The sequence below is a fragment of the Sciurus vulgaris genome (assembly GCF_902686455.1).
Source record: "Sciurus vulgaris genome assembly, chromosome: 7".
Classification (NCBI taxonomy): domain Eukaryota; kingdom Metazoa; phylum Chordata; class Mammalia; order Rodentia; family Sciuridae; genus Sciurus; species Sciurus vulgaris.
Window position 1 is genome coordinate 114,471,432 of NC_136467.1, and position 17,112 is coordinate 114,488,543.

Genomic DNA, 17,112 nt, shown 5'->3' on the forward strand with positions numbered 1-17,112 from the left:
CCCCAGCCCTATTTTGTATTTCATTTAGACGTAGGGTCTCACTGAGTTGCTTAGTGCATTGCTTTTTCTGAGGCTGATTTTGAACTCACAATCCTTCTGTCTTAGCCTCCAGAGCCACTAGGATGATAGGTGTTCGTCACCGCACTGGGTATGCTAATAAAGTTTTGGTTACATTTTCATTACTGCAATAAGACTACCGCTGTCACTGAAAAATACCTGACAAATAAGGAGATCTACAAGAAGTGTCACGTAGGACACAAAGAATGATGCATTAGGTGTGACAGGGAAGCAGGAGAGTTTTCTGACTCTATTAGGTGGAGGCCAACTTCTCTGATAAAAATTAGTATTAGAGGAGGATTGAGGAAGAAAAGTGATGAGTATAAGAAATCCTGATCTAAAATATGTTGACAAGTATTGACTACAAGAATCTATATAGAGATTATTTTCTTCATATTTACTTAGATCCCATCAAAATGTAAGTAACCAAAAAAAAAAAAAATAGGTAACAAAAATCCACAGAAATGCTAATAAAGACAGGGCATACACTCAGGCAGGCTTTTAATTTTTTTCAGTAAAATGAATTATTTACTTTATATAAATTATATACAGTGAAGAGCTGAGGATAAGAAAAATCAACCAGTAAAAATTTTTATTCATTTTTACATAACTATGATGTAAGAATACGCCATTATACAAACACGTGGAATTGAATGTATTTTAAATTTAATATAAAAACAAACTAGCAGGGACTGGGGAGCCAGCTCAGTAGTAAAGAGCTTGCCTAGCACAAGCAAGGTCCTGGGTTTGATCTCCAGTACTGCCAAAAAAACAAACAAAAATACCTAGCAAATCGGAAGTTTGTGACTCAGATTTTCTGTGTAATCAGAAATCTGATTTTTATAGCAATTTTTGGCTTTGTATGTCCAGTTGATAGATGAGAAATATTAAAATATTAAAAATACCAAGCCATCTGTTATTCAAGTATTTTGACCACTGCACTTCTGGCTTGGTTTTTTGACTTTTGTATTTGGGATACAGAGCCCTGAAACTGGTGTCTAAGAAAATCCTGGTTATAGAATGGAAGTGGTGTGAGCAGGGATTGTCTGCATCTCACAGAAACTCGCCAGGCTTCCTGTCAGTCGTGACATGGGCTTGCTGGTGGTGAGTGACCTCTGCCAGACCACCGTGTCTGGTCAGCACTTCTCGAAAATTTACTCCGATGTCTGTTTTATGTTTGATTCTAACCACCCACTCTGCTCCTTCCTAACCTCAATTCCAACCTCTAGAAATTGGGCAGACTGGAAAGCAAACTGATGGTAGTGACCCTGCCTCTGTAGGGGCGAGGGCTTTGGTGGGCGCTCTTGCTGAGGCGGGTAACCTCTGACAGAATTAAAGTTTCGGGGTGTTTATATTCTCACCGTTTATAACTTATCGTCCCCCTCATATAGTAACAGCGTTGGGGAGTAGGGAAAGCACCAACTAACTCGCAAACGCTGGGACCAAGCGGTCCCAAGGCCGCTGGCACGCCCGGAAGATCTACTCCCGCTCCCGCTAATCCAGCTCTTCCGCCCCGCCCACCGCGGCCCTCGACGTCACGTGATCACGGGGGGGGGGAGGGAAGTGGGTGGTTCGGCAGCCGCCATCTTGCAGGCTGGGAGGCGGAGCGTGCGGATCGCTGGGCGCGCGCTTCAGCTCCCCTCCCCTCGTCCAGCTTCCGCGCTCCTCCCCATATCTCAGGGATCCTGTGGACGCTCCCTGAGTAGAGAAGCGGGGAGCCCGGTAGGGCGCGGGGGTGTGTCGGGCGTGTGCTCGCGCCCTCCAACCGCCAGCCGCGGCCCCGGGAGCGCGCTCGGCCCGGCCCCAGGGGCAGCGCGGCGCGGCGCCGAGGGGAGGGGGCTACTCCGGCGACGGGGGCGGCGCGCGGCGGCCGTGGTGGCGGCAGCGGCGGCTGCAGCTGTGGCGGCGCGCTCGGGGCCCGCGTCCAGGGCGCCCCCGGGTCGGAGCTGCCGCCGTGGCCGCTGCTGCCGGAGCCATGTACCGCAGCGGCGCCCGCTCCTCCGTCTCTTCGCACCGGCCTAAAGACGGCGGCGGGGGCGGCCCGCGCATCAGCCGCAGCTCCGGCTCCTCCTCAGGCCCGGTTCGCCGCTCCTCTCCGCCGCCGCCCTCCTGCTCCTCCTCGTTGCGGACCCCGGCTCGTCGGCCCCGCTCGCCTACAGGGCACCGCAGCCGCCGGGCCTCACCGTCTCCGCCGCGGGGTCGCCGCGGCTCCCCGTCCCCTCCCCGCGGCCGCCGGGCCTCTCCGTCCCCACCGCGGGGTCGTCGTGTCTCCCCGTCCCCACCGCGGACCCGTCGCGGCTCCCCGTCGCCACCGCGGGGTCGACGACTCTTCCCGCCCGGCCCTGCCGGCTTCAGAGGCAGCAGCCGCGGGGAGTCCCGCGCCGACTTCGCCCGGGACGGCCGCGGAGACCATCCAGGCGACAGCGGCAGCCGGGTAATCCCACCCCTTACCCGGGATTCCCCCATACCCTGACCCCCATGCCCAGAGTTCCCGCTCCCAGAAACGCCCTCAGCCCGGGCGCCAAGGCCTCTAGACAGGAGTCCTCGGCGACACCAGAGCCCGAGGTCCCTGTCAGCCCCGGAAGCTTCGTTTATATAATAACGGACTCGGGACCCGCACGGGCGTCTGGTCGGGAGGGAGAGCTCCGTTTCTTAGCGAGACTGGTTCTCACTCAGCGGAGAGGTGTGGAAAAGTTTGCCAGGGCGAGGGGATTTTCATCCAGCCGTGTGCTGGTTCTTTTTGGAGAGTTGACGCTTCCTCGGGGTTCCGTGGGGTTTTACTCCCCTACCTGAGCTGACCCCTGGATCTTCACAAAGCCGCCGGAATGTCCGTCTTTGTGGCGAGTCAGGGAACCTTAGCGGGATAACCTGTTAGCGGATCTAGATTGGAACTGCTTTCCGAAATGAAGCGTGCATAGCCACAGTCGCGATAGCTACTAACACTCAGTGAGTTGTAGGATGGGGACTGTGCTTAGTTCTTCACACATTGTTTTAAACGCTCACGACCCTTTGAGGTGAAGCAGATATTATTTCTTATTGTACAGCTGAGGAACAAACCCAGAGAGACTTAAGTAAATTGACCAAGGTGACAGAGCTAAGACTGAAACTGTGGTGGAGCTGAGATTCAACTCACGTCTAGTTTGCACAACCCATTCTTTTTAATATTTGTTTAGTTGTCAGTGGACTTTATTTTATTTATTTATATGCCAGACTGAGAATCAAACCCAGTGCCTCACACATGCTAGGCAAGCGGTCTACCACTGAGCCACGACACCAGCCCTAAGGCCCATGATTTTAACCATTGTGTTTTACTGCTACAGGAATAGAACATAAGATTAAGAAATTTAATTTAGGAGGCTGGGGGCATAGGTCAGTGGTAGAGTGCTTACCTAATCTGTGAGACCCTGGGTTCTATCCCCAGCACCCAAAGGGGGAAAACAGTTTTTAGTTTATACATATATACTGACCTCTCAGATAACCACTACTGTATTAGAGCTTCTGCACAGGGAATGGCGTTTTGGAATTTGTTTCAGTTTTCATTTCATCAATCTGCCTTTTAACCCCATGACAAAGTTTCCATTTTCTTGAGTACCTTTCTAGCATGTATCCAAGTACTCTGGCTACCCTGGTCATAGGTGAATTGACTTAAGATTTTCAAAACTGAGCTGTGTCAGTCTGAGTGTCAGTCACTACAGAGAAAGCAAAGATAGAATACTTGTTTCCACAGCCTGCCTCTTTTTCTAGTGTACAGTTTATTTGCTCCAGTCTTTTGTCACAAAATGATATCACCTGTTGTTCATATCAAAAATTGTCATTATCTCCCTTCTCCCTGCATCTAATCTGTCATATTAACCACATCTGTCTAACCTATCATTTGTATCTCCAAATTATACCCTCAAAACTATTCTTTGCCATCACTTTCCTATTACCCTTTCCCTGGATAGTTGCATTTGGCTCCTTTACATTTTCAGTCTTACTATCCTTCAGTTTATTCTGGATATAGAAATCAAAATGATTTTTAAAACTCTCATAACATTTGATAAGTATTTATTAAGCATCTACCATGCATTAGGCAGGACAGTGAACAAACCAGACAAAAACTCTCAATTTAAATTTTAGCCGGACAAATGGGATAATAAGAGAAGAAATGCAGTGGCAGAGAAGGGAATTGCAATTTTGATAGGGAAAGCCCTCCCAAGAAGGTGATGTGAATAAAGATAGGTGAGGGTGTGAGCAGTGCACCTGAAGACAAAAAATGTCAGATCACAGCATTCCCTTAAAGCCCTTCTGTAGTTCTTATCCCAGTAAAAATAAAAATTAGAATTTACCAACCATGGTTTCTGTCTATCTGTGTCATTTTGCTGTGACCATACAGGCTGGCTTTTTGTTATCCAAAACTTGCCAAGCTCATTACCCAGGTAATTCTTCCCTTCACTTAAAACATCTTTTTTCTTTGCAAGACTGACATCTCCACAGTCATGGCCTAGATTAAATGATACCATCTCAGAAAATCCATCTACAGAGCCTATCTGTAGTAACTCTTCTTCCTGTCTTTCATGGTATCATGTTTTAATAACTTTATAGCACTTGCTGCTATTAGACCTACTTTTTTAAAAAACCTGTTTTTGGCTTGCCTCCTTCTCTAGAATGTATAGATTCTGAGAGCACCTCTCTGTTCTCATGCCCATTAAGAGCCAGAGGTCACTGTTTGGGAGGATTAGAGGTGTGGGCTTTTATTTCTAAAAAAATGAAAATGTCAAAAAATGCTTTTTGGAGTAGTTTCTTATCAACAATTTCTCATCTTATTGAGCCACAACTTTGTGAGTAGAGAGAACATTTTCAGGCATAGTGATGTCTTGACCATATTACTACCGTATAATTTTTTTACTTTTGTAGAGACGATCTCCTAGTCTGCGTTCTGACTCTTCTTTAGAACAGAGCTTAAGGATCACTGTTGGCAATGACCACTTTTGTGTTAGCACACCAGAACGACGACGACTTAGTGATCGGCTGGGGTCACCAGTGGATAATCTGGAGGACATGGACAGGTAGGCTTCACTAAGCAGATGCACTATACTAGTATTGGAAGGCAGAAAGGTTGCTGTTTTCCACATAATGTATTTGAAAGAATGGTGCCAGCACTGAACTTATTCCCTGTGTCCATGTGTCCAGAACAAAGTATAACATTGGAAATGACTTTGTGAGTGGGGAAAGCATACTGAGGATATGGAGACTGTTTCTGAATGAATTGTATGATGGAAATTTTTTTTGGTGGGGGGGAGTTACTGGGGATGGAACTCAGGGGCACTTGGCCCCTAAGCCACATCCCCAGCCCTATTTTGTATTTTATTTAGAGAAAGTGTCTCACTGAGTTGCTTAGTGCCTTGGTTTTACTGAGGCTGGCTTTGAACTCACAATCCTCCTACCTCAGCCTCCCGAGCCACCGGGATTATAGGCAATGGGGTGGTTGAAATGATTTTTAAAAGCTCATCTTGGTACAGATAAAAAGAGTATGCTGAAGAGACATAATCAGAATCCCTGAAATAAAAAATAGTTGAAATAGCATGGATTGTAAATTATTATAACTGAGGAATCCCTTATATAAAGTACAATTCTGGAAAAAGGATTTTTTTTTTTAAACGGTGCTTAAAAAAACAAACTTCAAAGGTTTATCCAAGCCAGGCATGGTGGTGCACTCCTGTAATCCCAGCAACTTGGTAAACTGAGGCAGCAGAATTGAGTGCTCAAAGCCAGCCTCAGCAAAAGCTAGGTGCTAAGCAACTTAGCGAGACCCTGTCTCTAAATAAGATACAAAATAGGACTGAGGATGTGGCTCAGTGATTGAGTGCCCCTGAGTTCAATCCCTGGCACCCGCCCCCCAAAAAAAGTTTATCCAAACCAAAATACAGATTCAAAAAGGGTTTAGATAAATTTATGTCTAATATATGTATGTATGTTAACTGTATAAAGCTATAAAAGAAAGAGGTTTTTAAAAATGTTTAAGTTCATTTACTACTTTACAACTATTTAGTGCTAAGGAAGAGCAAATACATTTCACATTTAACTATGTATACAGCTAGTAATTAATCATGTTAGGTATTTTTCACCCCAAAAGCCAAAAATTAAGGAGGGAGAGCAAGACAGCTCTTTTTCTCAGAGCTGAGACTGTCTGTTTCAGTCTGTATCCATTACACTGGGAGTTTTCATAAGTGATTAGCAGTAGCTGTAAATCAAAGAAGTGTTCTTTCTTACTGAGACTGTTCAGTAGTGCACAGAGCATAGGCAGGGAAGTGGAGACTGTGGCAGGACAGTGCTCCTATTGCTAAAAATTTACTTCAAAGCTCCAGTGTCTATGGATGCAGTGAGGCAAGGCAGGAAAGTCTTTATGTCATATAATACTGAAACTTCTGAAGATAGGGCTTCAAGGTTTGTGACTATGTCTCTTAATTGAGTCAGCAGCTCTTGCCCTTCCAACTGCTTCTATTTTGGGAAATGATCGAATAGTCAGTGTGGGTAGATGGTGCCTGGTGTGATTCTCTTCTTTCTTGCTAAGGTTTTGAGGTAACTTCAGCATTTCCTTTTGTTAGGCCTAGGATGTTTTGTTAGGCCCCTTTTTATAACTTTGTTATCCATGTGTTCTTCAGATAACCAATTGCCTTTTAAGTTATAAAATTTTAAGAGAGTTTAGGACTGTATTCTTTTTTTTTTTTTTTGGGTGCTGGGGATCGAACCCAGGACCTTGTGCTTACAAGGCAAGCACTCTACTGACTGAGCTATCTCCCCAGTTCCAGGACTGTATTCTTTTTTCTAGAATTAGGTGTTTTAGAGAGACTAGTCTGCTTTAAAGAAATTGAGATTAAGGTTCTGAATGGAGGCTGAAGGGCCGTTCTTTATACTTTTACCACCTCTACATTTGTGTTCCTTTTCTCTTGCTAAGTATGATTTGTGTTGATAATTACTGTCTATTTAAAGCCAGGCCATATACCATTGGCATGCTCAAGATACCTCCTGACAGTGAGACTAGTCTTTAGCTAACGAAATAGGCCATTTCCATTCTTTATACTTGTATTGTTTTTTATTTTCTTTATGTTTTTTTCTTCTATTTTTGAATCTGTTGTCTTGTATAGTTTGGGTGACAGTCAAGTTACCCAAGTCAAGGGTTGTTAAAATATCCTTACCTTAGTGGGCTCGGGTTGTGGCTCAGTGGTAGAGTACTTTTCTAGCATGTGTGAGGCTCTGGATTCAATTCTCAGTACCACATAAAAATAAATAAAGGTATAAAAAAAAAGAATCCTTACCTCAGCATCCTTATAACTGACTCTAACTTGTTCTGAAAATGGAACATGAACAGATCGAATGAAAAATTCTAAGCCTCTTGACTTTTGAAGACTAGCAGATATGAGGTCAGTTTCTCCTGTTTAAAGTTATTTTGGGTATTAAACATTCCATTCATGGAATTCTCATTTCCTGACTCCTCTTTGTCCTGATAAAGGTTGATGGAGTAGGAATTTTTTCCCTTTGATTTACTTAGGGAAAAGACAGAAGCAGACATCTTTCTTGAGGACTCATCAAAGGAAAAGAATGGAGAGTTTAGCCTTTAAAGGGCATGTATATGTAGTGCTGGGGAATTGAACCCAGGGCCTCATGCATGCTGTGTAAGCACTGTTCTACTGAGCTGCACTTCCAGCCCTGAACCTTTTTTTTTTTTTAATCATATACATTTTTAACCACTTTATTCAGATATAATTAATGTCATACAAATTGATCCATTTAAAATGTATAGATCAATGATTTTTAGTATAATCACAAAATTAAACATATACCACTACAATTTTATAACATTTTGTTATGCCAGAAAGAAACTTGGCAGCCTTAGCCATTATTCCCCTCACCCTTCTCTCAGCCCTTGGCAATCACTATTCTACTTTTTGTCTACAGATTTGCCTATTTCAGACATTACATATAAATAGAATCATATAATACATAGTCCTTTGTGTGCTTCTTTCATGTTTATATTTTTTCTTTTTGTTGCTGATGTTTCTTTATATGCATATACCACATTTGTTTATTCAACAATGGTGAATGGATGGATAACATTGGATTGTTTTTTTTTTTTTTAATTTCTATTTTTTTAAATTGTCAGTGGACCTTTATTTATTTATATGTGGTGCTGAGAGTTCAATCCAGTGCTCACTTACACTAGGCAAGTGCTCTACCACTGAGCTACAACCTCAGCCCTGTTTTCACTTTTTGATAATTATGACTAATGCTGCTATGCACTTCAGTGGACAAGCTTCTTTTTGTGCTGGGGATTGAACTCAAGGCTCATGCATACAGGCAATTGCTCTACCACTGAGCTATACCTCCGGTCCTACATGTTTTAACTTTTTTAATGGAAATTTAAAAACAAAAAAAGTAAAGAAGAATGCTGTTAACACCCACATACCCATTATACGCATCCAACAATCAGCTTTTTAATAGGTAGACCTTATTTTAGAAAACAGTTGGATTTAACCAAGGCTTTTAGAGTGTCCATCATTGGATTATTCCAGCCTACAGAAGATGTGATCCTTTTTAGGACTTACTTTTTTTGTAACCAGTTTCCTTTTTTATTTCTTTGGAGTCTGAGGAAGGAGAACATGAAATTCTAGTAAGCAACCTGATTTCTGGCTGTATTGACATGATAGCTTTTTTTTTAAAAAAAAAAACTGTTCATATGAGTTCCTTCATTGTACGCTTCTTTTTACTAGATATTCCAAGTCTGAACTGAGGCTTTCTGAGAGCCATCTTATTCTTTCTAGCTTCTTGATAGTGTTCCTTTAGATGATGAACACTATAGTATTCCATTTGGTGATTGAATGTAATAGTTCTAGTGGGGAGCTGAACATGAGAGCTTGGATGAACTTGCCAGTAACCATGTAGCTTGGGTTTTCCCCCAACACCAATATGTATGTATCGTAGATGGTGTTTTAGTGATGCAGTAATTCAATTCATGAACATAGGTGTTCATGGTTGACAGATTTATAGAGTAAAATTGATTACTCCAGTTATGTTTGATCCATTCACATTGCTTTCTGTTCCATGGTAAGTTGAGGCCTCAGAATTTTCCAGATTCCTGGGGAGGAAGTGGGAAACAGAAATCTGGAATCCCAAAGGTGGCATCTTTGTAGAAGAGGTCATGAAGTTTAACCTTTGTAACTTTTCATAAAGTTATTTATAGCTGTTGCTCAAATCTATAACTTTGAAAAAAGGTAGGGCTGGTGAATAAGAAAAGGCAACTTTTGATGTTCTGCTAAGGTAGTTCCAGAGATAAGAAAACAACTATTAAAAGAAAAAAAAAAGAAAGAAAGAAAAGGAAAGTCATTTCTAGAAACAAAAACAAAAAGTAGCTATTATAAACTAGAAGATACCAATATTTACCATCTCTAGATGATAATTCATAATGGAATGTGAGTGATATGGAAGCACTCAATTTTTATTCAAATTACTTAAAATTTACATGCTTAAAGTGCTAGAGGATCTTTATTTCTATGATTTAAATCAGAAACTTTCTTTTTTGGATCATAGAAGTTCTTTGACCATAGTACCCAAAACAGGTTAGGTCTAGTGTGTGTGGTATAGAACTCGAGCTGAAGGGACAGGTGTCTCATTCTATAGTTTGACTGTCATGCTACAAAGAGCTGAGTCCTTTGTATTTCTATAAAATAAAAAACATACATTGAGCCAAACCATCACTTAACCGTTTTGGGAGTCCAAGATTAGCACAGTGCTTGTGGATATTCAGGTAAGACAGGAAAGAGGGTGATTTTTAGTTTTCTCCGCAATGACAGTCTTTTTTTCCCAAATGAAATATTATGTAAAACTAATATGTAGACATAAAGTTGGTGCTAATACAATTTAAATGGGGTAGAAAGCCTGCAGCTTTTCTGGTTCTGCTTTCCTAGCACCTCTTTTCTTAAGGCAGCTCCTAAGTACTCTTTAGAATCTCTATGGAACACAACTTTAGAAAAACACTGTTCTGGACTGGTGTTTCTCAGATTTTACATATAAATTGCCTTGAGATCTCACTAATATACAGATTCTGGTTCAGTAGGTGTGGGACAGAGCTTAAGAATCTTGATTTCTATTAAGTTCCCAGGTAATGCTTATGCTGCTGGTCCAGACCACACTTTCAATTACAAAGAGCTAGAATTTAGTTAGTATGGATTGTGTAAACAGGGACTCTTTGTAGTCTGTTGGTGGTGTTTTCACATCTCCCAAACCATGGTATGATACTCTGAATCCCTAGTCTAATCAAAGAAGTTAGCCTGAAAGCTCTATCTAGATATATTGGTAATATATATCACCCCTTGGTTTGTGGCTGAAGCTACCTATGTCCCCAGGGGACATGTTTCATTTTTACATATAGATTTGTTCTTGGACTCCATGATTATTGTCTTTTGCCCTGAGCATTCTATAGCCCCCTTGTCAAATATCAGTTTCTTAGGCTTGTCTAGTTTTGTTTTTTCCAAGCCCATTATTTTCAGTGATGCTTGTCTCTTTCCTCAGGGATGACCTGACTGATGATTCTGTCTTCACTCGAAGCTCCCAATGTTCTCGGGGTCTTGAGCGATATATTTCCCGGGAGGAGGGGCCTCTTAGTCCCTTCTTGGGACAACTGGATGAGGACTACCGAACAAGAGAAGCTTTCCTTCATCGATCTGATTATAGTCCCCATGTCAGTTGTCATGAAGAACTGTTGCGGGGAACAGAACGGAATAGAGACAAACTCAAAGGCTCCTACTCTATGCGAGCTGAGGAACGAAACCGAGAGGCCAAAAGGCCCCGTTATGATGACGCAGAGAAGATACACAGCATGGGAGGGGATCACCCAAGTTTTACATCAGGGACTCGCAATTATCGACAGCGTAGACGAAGCCCAAGTCCTAGGTTTCTAGACCCTGAGTTTCGAGAGCTGGACCTTGCCAGGAGAAAGCGAGAGGAAGAGGAGGAACGAAGCAGGAGCTTGAGTCAGGAGCTGGTGGGAGTTGATGGTGATGGCACTAGCTGTTCCATTCCTGGATTGTCAGGTGTCCTTACAGCATCAGAGCCAGGATATTCTTTGCATCGGCCTGAGGAAGTATCTCTGATGCCTAAGAAATCCATTCTGAAGAAGCGGATTGAGGTGGACATGGAGCCTTCTGTGCAGGTCTCTGTTGCCCTTCTAGGGTCTCTTGCTAGTCCCTTTAATATCTTAAAGCCTGGTTACTTTCTTGGGGGCTGTGTCCCTAAAAGTGTCTTTGTACTGTATGCTGGACCAATATTGTTAAATACCTATTAGCTGTACCTTCTAGGATTCTTCAAATGAAACTGTGGGCTTCATAATGCATCAGTAAAGGGGTTCTATTCTCTTAAGTTTTTTTTTTTTTTTTGAAGAGAGGGTAATGGGAATTGAACTTAGGGGCACTCGACCACTGTGCCACAGCCTCAGCCCTACTTTGTATTTTATTTTGAGACATGGTCTCACTGAGTTGCTTAGCGCCTACCCGTTTCTGAGGCTGACTTTGAACTTGAGATCCTCCTCCTCCTCCTGAGGTGCTGGGATTATAAGCGTTTGCCACTGCACCTTACTGTATAAAAAAAAATTTTTTTATATACCATTATTCCTTTTAATTATTTTTTAAACATTTTTTAGTTGTAGATGAACACCTCTATTTTATTTATTTATATGTGGTGAGCAGACTTTTTGGCAAGTATCTACTGTAAGTTTTTTCCTAGGATAACCCTGCAGGAATCTTTGAATATGGGTTTCTTGGAAATGGAGCTTGAAGGGCAATGGAAATAGATTATCTGAATTTCCTCATCTCTCTTTAGAGGGAAGGCAAATGTATGAGTTGTAGGATACTAGACCAAAAATCAAGTGATTCTGATTTTGGACCCACCTCTGCCACCAGCTTACTGTGTGATTTTTAGACAAGTTACTTCACCATTCTGGGTTTTGATATTTTTTTGTTAACCTATGAAAAGATGACCAGGCAAGACCCTAGTTTAGCTAAAGGCTTCTGAAAAAGTGCAAAAGAGCACTTAAAGATGCAAGGGTGGGCTGACCAGTTAGGATTCCAGAGCTTCCAGTCTCCACTTCAAAGTAGTGCCACTTGTATATATATTTTTCTTTGGGGATCCATAGAAATGAATATAAACTAAGGGATCTCTAGAATCTTTCTGCTTTCAAATTCCTTGATAAAGACCAAAACAAATGGGCAAAGGTGAAGATTCCATCCAATATACCTCATTTTCTGTTTCTTCTAGTTACAGTAGAGACATCTGAAGATATCTTGAACTTGGCTAAGGATACTCCTTTTTTTTTAAGTTGTAGATGGACACAATACCTGCATTTTATTTATTTTCTGTGGTGCTGAGGATTGAACTCAGTGCCTCATGTGCTAGGTAAGCACTCTACCACTGAGCAACAGGATACTCCTCTATTTGGTTTGGTTTGGTACTAGGGATTGAACTCAGGTACTTAACCACTGAGTTACATATTCAGCCCTTTATTTTTTTATTTATTTATTTTTTTTTGAGAAAGGATCTCACTAAGTTGCTTAGGACCTCACTAAGTTGCTGAGGTTTTCTTTGAACTTGAAATCCTCCTGTCTCAGCCTCCATAGTCACTGGAATTATAGGCATGTGCCACCGCACCCAGCTTATGCTCTCCATTTTATCTGTACTTGTATCTTCCTTTTAATTCAGGAAGAACAAAGTTTTAAGTATTAATCTCAATAAATAGTGTTCTGAGATTCTGCATAGGGGCTAAATACAACTGTGTTTGTCTTTGCAGCTTGAGAGTTTTTCCAGCAGTACTAGCTCCAACCAGGATCACACTCTTTACTCCGGACACTCATCTCTTCCACTAAGTGGTGCTATTGCTGCTTTTGCCTCAGAGATTGAAAACAAGGGAACTACAGTGGAGACTGCCCTGAAGGAACCTCCCGGCAATCTCTATCAATGGGGTGCCCTCCCTGGGCTGCCCAAAGACAGCAGCCCTCTAAGAGAAAAATTTGGAAGTTTCCTGTGCCGCAAGGAGAAATTGGATTTGAAATCTGAGGGACCTGAACGACACACAGATTTGTTACTCCCCCATGAGAGAGCTAGCCAGGACGGCAGTGGTTTTTCCCGCATTCTGAGCATGTTGGCTGATTCTACCAGTACGCAGGAAAAAAGGCGACGTAGCTTTCCTGACATTGAGGACGAGGAGAAATTTCTCTATGGGGATGAAGAAGAGGATTTAAAGGTGGAATCCCCACCAAAGACACTTGGGGGTTCTGAGAGTGAAGTTGTGAGGCAGAAGGCAAGCTCCCTGTCCTCTTCACCTCCAGCTATAAAACTAGAATCACTGGAAGATACCAATCCAGAATATGCCAAGATTCATGACTTGCTTAAGACCATAGGACTGGATATTGGAGTAGCAGAGATTAGTAAACTGGCTGCACGCACCCAGGAACGACTTCATGGCAAAAAGCCATCATCACGCTCCTCAGCTGACCGCCGTTCCTCTGTTGACCGACACTTTTCAATTGACCGCTCCTCAGTGGATCACCGTTTCTCAGCTGATCGACGCTCTTCAGATTCCATCCATAGACTAGAGAGCAGGGAGGCACACCATAGCAATACCCACTCCCCAGAAGTGTCCCATCCACATCCAACCTCCCCTGTGGATCCTTACCTGCTCACAAAAAATAGCCCTCCATTCCTAAAGTCTGACCATCCAGTGGGTCGTATTTCAGGACCAGAGGTGGTTGGCAGTGGGTTTCAGTCATCTGTTGCAGTCAGGTGCATGTTACCATCAGCCCCATCTACTCCAATTAGACTTCCACACTCTGCTTCTTTATCTCAATTTCATATGCCAAGGACCTCCCAGTTTGCTGCAGCTCGAATACCTCCAAACTACCAGGGACCTGCCATTCCCCCTGCCTCCTTTGATGCCTACAGGCACTACATGGCATATGCAGCTTCAAGATGGCCCATGTACCCTGCCTCTCAACCATCAAGCCACCCTCTACCTGAACCCCACAGAATAATGCCAGTAACTAAACAAGCTACTCGTAGCCGTCCCAATCTCCGTGTGATCCCCACTGTGACTCCTGATGAGCCAAAACAGGAGGAGTCAGTCCTAGGCCCAATTCCTACTGCCCAAGTGCCTGTGCAGGTATCTATTCCATCACTCATAAGATATAATCCAGAGAAGATCTCTGATGAAAAGAACCGTGCCTCCCAGAAGCAGAAGGTAAATGTTAGCTTTGGGTATCGCATGTCCAAGTTTTCTGTTTTAACATAAAAATTGTCATTTAGAAGGGGCTGAAAATTTATAAATCCCTTCCAGTTTATTTAGATGTTACTGTCATTACCCTAAGTAATATATATAGCCTCTTTGATCTTACATGTTTTCTCATTACATCTAAACAAAATGTGTGGCCATAGGTCACTGTGATTGATAGACAATTTTGGATCCTGGGAATTGAACCTAGAGGTGCTTTACCACTGACCTACATCCCCAGCCCTTTTATGTTTTGTTTTGAGACAGGGTCTTGCCAAGTTGCTTAGGGCCTTGCTAAATTGCAGAGGATATCCTTGAGCTTGCAGTCCTGCTTCAGCCTCCTGAGTTCCTGGGATCACAGGCGTGCACCACCACACCCAGCTGACTTTTTAAAATGTTTATTTCTTGGTACATAGTAATGGTCTTAGAACACTGAGGGTAGGAGCTGGGAGTCTTGAAGTCTCCCATATTCTCATTTTTTTTTCCAGTTTAAAAAATATTAGCTAATCTTTAGTAGACAAAACAAAAACAAAAACAAAAAAAACCCAAAACCAAACAAAAGAAAAAATTTTTTTAAAAATTTTCTGTTGTAGTTGGATACTTTCAGTCTTTATACCCTCAACTTCAACCTTTAGTTTTATTGACTTCTTTTGGGAAAGGGAATAGGTTCACTAAATATGAAACTTAAGACTTGAGAGACAGTGTTTGGAGACTAAGCACTTTTAAGAGCTAGCACTTAAGTCAGGGCTGATAATTTGTAGGGTTTTCTCACTGGCTTGTTTTTTTTCCATTAGGTGGTAGTAATGTGGTTGAAATATCATGAACTTTAGGGCAGATACACCTTTTTTAAAGGTATTCTTACTCTGTGACTTTTGGGTAAGTTACTTAATCTTGCACAACCTCAGTTTTCTTGACTGTAAAATAAAGAAAATGTGAGGACTAAATAATATGAAATAGGTAATGCACCTGATACAGTGACTCACCCATAACAAACATTAGTTCCCTTCTCCATGGTTCCTTTTGGGCTCAGAACCACTGTCCAGTAGTTGCTGTCAGTGACTCTAGGCGTGTCTTGCATAAAGAGTACTTTCTGGGCAGTGTAGTTCTAAAAAGAAGGATAATGCTATTCTGGGGTTCACTACATAGTCAGAACATCTGTGTATAGGCATTTGGTCCTTAGCTTAAGATATATAGCACAGGGCTGGGTTGTGGCTCAGTGGTAGAATGTTTGCCTAGCACATGTGAGGGACTGGGTTTGATCCTCAGTACCACATGAAAATAAATAAAATAAAGGTATTGTGTTCATCTCCAACTACAAAAAAAACAAAAAAAAACAAAAAAAAACACCAAACTTTAAAAAAGGATATATAGCACAAAGCTTTCTTGAAGAGAGCAGTAGGAAAGGGAGAATGTTGGAAGCTGAGGGACTCTCTTACCTTTTTGTACTTTGCAGGTTATTGAAGAGAGGGAAAAACTAAAGAGTGACCGGGAGGCCCGCCAGAAAAAAATGTACTATCTCAGGACTGAGTTGGAGCGGCTTCATAAACAACAAGGTATCAGGCACCTCCTTTGCATGCCTACTTTTTAACTTTAGTAGGAGACCCAAGTAAAGAGGTATAGTTACTCTCAGGTTCAGTGACTTAAAGTCTGGCTTAAAAATTTTTTTTTTTTTACAAAGGTCTGGGGATGTGGCTCTTTACTTGCCTATCATGCACAAAGCCTTGGATTCTGTCCCCAGCACTACACATATACACACAAATAATAATTATCATTAACATATACCTAGAGACAAGTTGCAGTAACAGTACAAAGAATTCTCAGGTACTCTTTTCCCAGATTATTAACATCTTACTACATTTGCTCTATTTGTGTGTGTGTGTGTGTGTGTGTGTGTGTGTGTGTGTGTGTGTGTGAATGTGTAATTTTACCTGAATCCTTACAGTAAGTTACAGTAAATTGTAGATATGACTCTTTGTGGCTTCTGTATAAAACAAAGAATTCACATACATAACCATAGTGTACTAATCAAAATGAGAAAGTTAACAGTAATACAATACTGTTGTCTAGGCTACCAGTCTTATTCATAGTTCACAATTGTCCCAGTAATGTCCTTTATAGCAAAAGAAATTGTAAGATTATTCATCACATTCAGTTGTCGTATTCTTTTAATCTTTTATCTTTTAATAATAGTTGCTGAGTCTTTCTGTTTGATAACACTGACATTTTAGAAGAGTCACATATTTTGTAGAATGTTTCAATTTTGGTTTTTCTGATGTTTCCTTATGATTAAATTTGGATTATTCATTTTGGGGACAAACATTACAAAAATGATGCCAAGTTCTTACCAGGTATTGATTTATCACATTATTGGTGGTGTTAACCTTGATCATTTGGTTAAGGTGATGTCTTCCAGGTTTCTCCACAATAACATTCTATTTTTATCCTTATATGAGATATCTTATAGTATCTTATGTATAAGATACTTTTTAAACTCTTTTTTATTTATAGATGGACATAATATCTTTATTTTATTTATTTTTATGTGGTGCTGAGGATCAAACCCAGTGCCTCACATGTGCCAGGCAAGCACTCTACCACTGAGCCATAACCAGTCCCTTATGTATAAGATATTTATAAATATAGGGAAGTACTTTGAGATTATGTAAATATTCAGTTACTCTTCAACTTCCACCCACTAATTTTATCATTCAATGATGATTCTTGTCTGAAATAGTAATTTATTATTTTTTTGGTGATACTAG

At 41.7% G+C, this 17,112-nt stretch overlaps 1 protein-coding gene across 4 annotated transcripts in view; it reads left to right on the top strand.

Annotated features, from left to right (window-relative positions):
• The first annotated feature begins 773 nt into the window (after positions 1–773).
• Positions 774–17,112, top strand: part of ZNF318 (zinc finger protein 318) — a 47,937-nt gene continuing 31,598 nt past the window's right edge. For 3 of the 4 annotated variants that reach the window (XM_079148081.1, XM_079148079.1, XM_079148080.1), the window contains exons 1-5: positions 774–2,491; positions 4,954–5,105; positions 10,606–11,245; positions 12,875–14,320; positions 15,804–15,903. In XM_079148081.1, coding sequence (XP_079004207.1) covers positions 2,033–2,491; positions 4,954–5,105; positions 10,606–11,245; positions 12,875–14,320; positions 15,804–15,903 — 2,797 coding nt within the window. In that variant the 5' untranslated portion in view covers positions 774–2,032. The remainder of the gene's footprint in view (positions 2,492–4,953; positions 5,106–10,605; positions 11,246–12,874; positions 14,321–15,803; positions 15,904–17,112) is intronic. The other variant, XM_079148078.1, reaches the window with a different exon arrangement.